The sequence below is a fragment of the Silene latifolia genome, chromosome 3 (genome assembly GCF_048544455.1).
Source record: "Silene latifolia isolate original U9 population chromosome 3, ASM4854445v1, whole genome shotgun sequence".
NCBI lineage: Eukaryota > Viridiplantae > Streptophyta > Magnoliopsida > Caryophyllales > Caryophyllaceae > Silene > Silene latifolia.
Genome location: NC_133528.1, coordinates 139076021 through 139083351, shown reverse-complemented (window position 1 = coordinate 139083351; position 7331 = coordinate 139076021). Strand labels below are relative to the sequence as shown.

The window sequence follows — 7331 nt, the reverse complement described above, 5'->3', positions numbered from 1 at the left end:
ACAATAAGTCCGTTGTTTTAATGAAGATTATTTCTGAATTATGAGGGATTATTATTGGATTCGCATTAGAAGACATTGTGATTTGATAGTGTCGTGAACTCGTAAATCTATTTTTCAACTAGACATTACTCCCTCCATTCAACTCCACTTTGCAGGTTTCTATTTTGCACACTATTCACAAGCGGACATTCAACTTCAATTTTCTCTCGATACATAAGTTAAAATATATTCATGTGGGATCTTATTTGATTCGTCTTTAAGAGTATATTAAAAATATCTAACTTTTATAATTTTTGAAAATACATAGCTAAAGATATTTACCGCGTAAAAATCGCGTTGACAAACGTGATAAAACAAACATGTAAAGTGGAGTTGAATTGAGGAAGTACAAATTTACAATAAACTTCCGTTTTCAACTCAATAGATCTCTCAAAGAACATGTAGTGTGATACACTGTACAAACCCAAGAAAAATAGCAATAAGTACAGAATTGCAAAGGGTCAGGGGAGTCACACTATCCACCTCATTCCCTCAAGACAAAACGACGAACACAACGACATCAAACGACGAACTCTCCCCTATTTTGCCTCCGTCTAGCCTTTCCTTAGCTTCTGTGAGAAAGGCCTACATGCATCCATACTCAAATCCATAGCCGCGGCTAAGGCCACGAAAACCGCTGCGTCCTCCGTGCAAGTCACGTGTTGTGATCCCACCTCTACCTCCGGGTGGCTCCCTTTTCCCTCCCCTCCTACCGTCGAGGACATCACAAACCCTCTATACATAAACCCAGGCACCCATCCCGGGACGGGCCCGGGATCCGACCCGGAGGACGATGTAGATCCCGACCCGGTCCAAGAACCGAGGTCGAAGCTACTGTTAGGGCTTCCCGAGGGGGACGACCCGGTCGTGATGTCGATAGAGAATTTACCGCCGGCCCGAGCGGGGACGGAGCCCTGAGCTAGGGTTATCCCGGCGGGGCCCATCACAGACCCGGACATGCCCGCATCCGGGATGAGCTCGAATCGGTGACCGACCCTATCGAGCCCGGCCCCGGCCCACTCCCTCCAAGACTCAAGCCGACCCCATGGCTTCCACGTCCCGTCCCCGGGTCGCAATATAAGCCACGCACCTGGGTTGGACCGACTGACCCGGCCCGATCCTTGGGTCGGGACGAACGGAGTAACCATAGAGGCGGCTGCTACGGGCGAACCCGAAAGATCATGGATTGTGATTGACCACCCTTTACGCTCTGTCATATGCTTGTGATTATCATGGTCCTTTTCAACCTTGAATGTGTTTAGCCAACTTCTTGACGTACTAGTCTCTGAGCTGTGAAGAATAAGACAAGTTCATAATCAGTCCCATAATGTAGTGGTCATGTTTTACATAAAATTGCCCAATTGCATAATAAATTCATGAAAACGTACCATACAAAAATCAAATAGTCTTAATTATCCATTTTATCATATTTCGTTATCAAATTGAAGAGCTATAAAATTTAATCTGGACCGTTTATAAAAAATAAAGGTCCATTTTTTCCAAAGAAATGGAGAGAAACCAGACCGCATTCGAACTATATAAAACCATCCTAGCTGTAAAAGTAGATATGCAACGTCGTATCCAGCTAGACAGTCTTAACAACATCATCAAGAGAGTCCTAAACCAATCAATTAAACCCGAGTTATTCTTCACATTCATTCGACATGTCACCTCAATTTCTTATTAAATCCTTAATCAAAATTTAAAATTCGAACAAACTTGTTAATACGTACTCTATCCTCCGTCTCCGTCAATAGTTTACATTTGCTTTATTTTCCTCATATTTGCTTTTGTTCCCCTCACAACATAAAGCAAATGTAAACTATTCGCTGAGACGGATGAAGTACCAAAATCTAAGCAGAAAAAATACGAGCACTTAAAAGTAACAAACCCGTCGTGATGGAAAACATCATAAGACCATCTTTCGCGTTTGTTACATAACAAACCCGTCGTGATGGAAAATGAGATGGAGTCATGTTTAATACTAAAACCGAACCTAAAGTAATAACTAACAAAAAAAAGCATAAAGTAATTGTAAAAATAACAAAAAAACCATAAAACACCAAAAATCAATGAATTAACCAAAAATAGATAAATTAACAAACCTTGATCTAGAATTCCAATCACCAGAGTGTCGACAACTAAACTTGCAAGTAAAAACAGGCTGTCTAATATTCCCTTGAACTTGAAACACTTGGGGACTACACTCGGGTTCGCCATCGAATGCGAATACGAATCTCGGGTCGGGTTGAACCTTTACACTCAAATACAATTCCGGGTTCGACCCCTTCTTTTTTTTGTTACCCACTATAACCCACCCGTTTTGCACTACCGTACTAGTCTTCCCTTCCAAAACTTGAGTACTCAACTCCAATGGGACCGTAACCCGACCCAACAACTTCCCGTATAACCCGAACCCAAACCCGCAAGCTTTACTCGATTTGTTTCCGTAATATATATCGAGTTTGAGGGTGGTAATGTTTGTTTTCTTTGTTTGGTTTTTTTTGGACGTGAGTAGTTTTTCTACGTCGGGTTTTGACAGGTTAAAACATGCGGATACGGATTGAGGCGTGTTTTCCGGGTGAGTCGCGTCGTTGGGGATGGTTTGGATTGTTGCGGATTGTGGAGTCGTGTTTTCGAGCTTTATTTTGCAGTAACAAGGGGAAGAGGGATTCGAACCTGGGAACTTGATCGCTAGGTTCCCGATAATTATTCTTAGGAATTGGCACGGATCCATTGTTATCAGAATCCCGACTCAGAACAAAAAATGTATTGTACAAATAAAGATGACTTGAAAACACCTAAGAGTTAAAAAGAAGGTGCATATACAAAAATAGGGAGAGGTTAGAAGAAATGAATAATAAAGGGAAGTATGGGGAAGCTTAGCTGTGGATTATGAGGGTGGGAGTGGTGGGCAATGCGCACGTACGCTAACAAATAAAATGACAGCAAATTAAACGAATTTGGCCAATTAATCGAGTTTTGTTTTGGATCCATGGACCCACATAAAATAATGTACTATTTCTCATAAAATATAAGTGAGGTTAGTACAACTTTAATAAAAGAAAATAGAGTTATTCTGAATTAACTAAAAAAGAGTTATGTGCAATTGAACTTTTTAGTTAATTTAAATACCTCGACGGACGAATTATTTATTTTGGCCGTAGGCTATGTGATTTCGTTTATCTTGGTTATATTAGCTCAAAATATCGCCAAAGAGATCAGTCGCGTACCACCTAAGATGAGTCTTGAGGAGGTTGCTAGAATGATTGAGCAGCAAGATTTGCTCATGGAAGCACTCAAGAATGTGGGAAAAAGGGAAGGGAAACCGGTGGATGCATTCCGTCTGAGCACCACCATTTCTCGCTACAATCCTACTACTTATGAGGGCACCGATGAGCCTAAGCTGCTTGACAACTGGCACCGAGAGATGAAGAGCATTTTAGAGGTAGTTCAGTGTCCGCCGGAGATGATGGTAGAACATGCTGTGTTCTACCTAAGGGATGAGGCTGAGGTTTGGTGGCACAACGAAAGGGAAGGAGCTCGTGCATACTACAGGAATCTGGGTCAACCTGCAATCCCATGGGCAAGGTTCAAGAGGGCCATAAGAGATCACTTTGTTCCGGAGCAAATTCGTTCTAAGTTGAGGGCTGAGTTTGATTCATTTTCTATGGCTAACGACATGACTGTCATAGAGTACAACCATAGGTTTATCGAGCTGTCATGTTATGAGGAGGACATGCAACTCAGTTAACGGAGTTTGACTCTTCGTTTCGAGAGAGGGTTAGCCATGAAGATCATAGAGAGGCTACCAGCTGGGGTAATATCAGATCTAAAAGATGTTTATGCAAGGGCGGGGCACACTGTTAAGCTAGTGGCCAAGGCTAAGGAAGCCAAAGAAAAGAGTGTTGGAAAGAGAAAGGCTGAGAGTGAGGGTGACAATCAGTCAAGCCACAAGAGGGGCAATCACAATCAAGCTAGGACTTTTTCTATAGGATCTAGCTATGGCGGGGGATCTCAAGCTTGGGGAAGAGGCGGTCGGTGTAATACTACGGATTTCCTAGGCTAGTACTCGACCAAGTATGGCTTACTCGGTCGAATAGTGTGGATTGTGTAGTCTGCTTGGCTACTGCCGAGGAATACTCGGCCGAGTATGAGGAATACTCGACCGAGTAGAGGATACTCGGCCGAGTATACTCTATACTCGACCGAGTATCAGGTCTGGCGAGTGATATTTCAGCGGTTTTATTTGGGAGTAATTAGGGATTATATATTCGATAATCAGTTTCTAAAAACGTCATTTGCAACCTAATCAAACCTACGACACTCTAATCACTCCCAAATATCTCCTCTGTGTGTGTGGACACCGTAGCTATCGCATTCAATCTTTCATTCTTTCGCCGGTAAGTCTTTATCCCTATGTTGTTGATGGTTAATTCTTGGGTTTGTCTTTATTCACGAATTGGGGGGAAATAGGATTGTGCAATGTGTAATTGTGTTATGTGGATATTGTTTAGGCAAGGACTTCATAGAGGAGCCGTTCTAGTGCTTGATTTCCTAGGCTAGTACTCGACCAAGTATGGCCTACTCGGTCGAATAGTGTGGATTGTGTAGTTTACTTGGCTACTGACGAGGAATACTCGGCCGAGTATGAGGAATACTCGACTGAGTAGAGGATACTCGGTCGAGTATACTCTATACTCGACCGAGTATCCGGTCTGGCGAGTGATATTTCAGCGGTTTTATTTGGGAGTAATTAGGGATTATATATTCGATAATCAGTTTCTAAAAACGTCATTTGCAACCTAATCAAACCTACGACATTCTAATCACTCCCAAATCTCTCCTCTGTGTGTGTGTGGACACCGTAGCTATCGCATTCAATCTTTCATTCTTTCGCCGGTAAGTCTTTATCCCTATGTTGTTGATGGTTAATTCTTGGGTTTGTCTTTATTCACGAATTGGGGGGAAATGGGATTGTGCAATGTGTAATTGTGTTATGTGGATATTGTTTAGGCGAGGACTTCGTAGAGGAGCCGTTCTAGTGCTTGATTTCCATCATTGCTGGTTATTGCTAAGGTAGGGTTTCCCTACTCAGTTTCTGTTAATTGAATTAAGATGCGATTGTGTTGTATTTACTGTTATCTGCTGATCATCGGAGTGTTGGTGTTGTGGTGGTGGTTGTGATGTGATGGTGTTGTGATGATTGTGGTGGAGTCACTTGCGGGAGTGGCTTCACACCCTAGTTTGCCCTCCGTGGAACCCGCCACGGGAGGGGATGTGTACATTAAGGGACATGGATATCGCTCGTTGATGAGCGGGATTTAGGTAGGGATTGGCTGCGGTCCTCCACTGGCGGCGAGGATTACCTGTTGCGATGGGTAATCTGGCAGGGCTACACACTTTGGTGTGTAGTCGGTTACTGTGTGAGATCGGGAGACTGGGGTTGGAGGATGATCAGCTGGTTACCTTGTGTATTTGTCTTATTTTGATTGAACAGTACTGACCCCGTTGTTGTTTTATGAAATCTGTAGTGATCTATTCGGGGATGGTGAGCAGGCTGTGACAGGTATTGCATTTGGTGAGCTTGGGCGGTCATGAGAGAGTCGTCACACCAGTTGTAGTATCACCATCGTGAGTCTTAGCAGATGATATGGTAGTTGTTAACATTGGATTCACTTTTATTGGATTTTGGATTATTGTAACCTTTTTCATTTACGGTATTTTTAATAAATGTGTTTGGGACAGCTGCTTTTGATATATACTAACCTCGGGCAACCGAGATGGTAACAGCCTTTCATGCTAAGGTAGTCCTGGTAAGGTACCTTGGTATGAGGGGGTGTTACAAAGTGGTATCAGAGCCGACGATTCCGGCACCTAAAACAAATGAACCCAATGAACTTAGGGAGTCTAAATAAAATGAACCCGGGGAGAGTTGTTTGGAGCTACCGCAAGGACTCGGGAGACGTCCTGGAGTCGCAATATGGCCCTCATTAACTCAAGCCGGTCACTGGGGAATGTGTTGAGAGTTTGTTTCATATATGTGTGTGGTGTGTCAAAGTTGAATGGTTGAAACATGTGGTAGGAGGCGTAATGTGTGAAACTCGAAAAGAATATCGAGAATTGTTAGAAGGATGAAATAAAATTGTTATGTGACATCTTTGGATACAGTTTACATGAGAATTATTGGCATGATACATGTTTGTTATGTGGCATTCAGATTATTATTATCGTAATGTGTTTGAGTGTTGGGTAGAAAGCATGATAGGAGGTACTGCGTGCTGTTTTTAGCTCGTTTTGGCATGACTCGGCCGAGTAGGGCGGGTACTCGACCGAGTAGGGGGTACTCGGCTGAGTAACCAAGCATTCGACCGAGTGTTGTTTTTTGGTTCGTAGCAATCGCTACTGGAGTGTCTACTCGACCGAGTAGAGCATACTCAGCCGAGTACGGCTTATACCCGACTGAGTATGTTTCTGGGAAATCTGACGTTGGCTAATGGAGTGGAATACTCGATCGAGTATCAGTGATACTCGACCGAGTAGTCCTTACTCGACCGAGTATTGCTGCATACTCGGCCGAGTGCTTCTTTGGCGAAGGGTCATTACATTTTGAGCCGTAGGCTTTTGTGCTTACGTTTCCTTCCTTCTTATCAGCTCAAAATGCCGCCAAAAAGAACTGCCGCGCAAATTCAAGCTTCTGAGATGACCATAGATGAGATTGCTCGTATGATCGAGCAACAAGATGCTCTTCTTGAGGCTCTCAAGAATGTGGGGGAAGGGGGCGGAGAAACCTGTGGATGCTACTCAACTTAGCATCATCATCGCCCGCTTCAACCCACCTACCTATGAAGGCGTAGGAGAACCTAAGCTGCTTGAGAATTGGCACCGCGAGATGGAAAGTCTCATGGAAGTGGTCAAGTGTCCGCAAGATATGATTGTTGAACAGGTAGTGTACTACCTGAGAGGTGAGGCCGCCGTGTGGTGGCAAAATGTCAAAGAGGATGCCAGGGCCTACTACCAAGCTGAGGGTTTATGAGCTATTCCATGGTCAGGACTGAAGAGTGCTATGAGGGAGCAGTTTGTGCCGGAGCATATCCGTCACAAGCTGAGATCAGAGTTCGATTCCTTCACCATGACCGATGATATGACAGTCACCGAGTACTATCACCGGTTCCTAGAGTTGTCTCGTTATGCTGAGGACATGCAGTTGGGGCAGAGGGGTTTGGCTCTTTATTTTGAGAGAGGTTTGTCCGCCAAGATCATGAACCGTCTACCAGCTGGAGTCATCACCG

The 7331-nt window shown here is 43.8% G+C and overlaps 1 protein-coding gene across 1 annotated transcript; it reads right to left on the bottom strand.

Moving 5' to 3' along the window:
- Window positions 1-392: 392 nt before the first annotated feature.
- On the bottom strand, window positions 393-2893 carry LOC141648167 (uncharacterized). Its single transcript, XM_074456657.1, has 2 exons — window positions 2145-2893; window positions 393-1329 (listed from the first exon to the last, which is right to left on the bottom strand). The coding sequence occupies exons 1-2, from the start codon at window positions 2774-2776 to the stop codon at window positions 594-596; spliced, it is 1368 nt and encodes a 455-aa protein (XP_074312758.1). The 5' UTR covers window positions 2777-2893; the 3' UTR covers window positions 393-593.
- Between the last annotated feature and the right edge of the window lie 4438 nt (window positions 2894-7331).

What these genes read in the sequence shown, in the direction of transcription:
- LOC141648167 (XM_074456657.1), bottom strand. Translation starts at nt 2,776, where the DNA reads ATGGATCCGTGCCAATTCCTAAGAATAATTATCGGGAACCTAGCGATC. An exon ending in GATTGGAATTCTAGATCAAG is followed by an intron (nt 1,330 to 2,144) that starts GTTTGTTAATTT and finishes TATTCTTCACAG; the next exon opens with CTCAGAGACTAGTACGTCAA.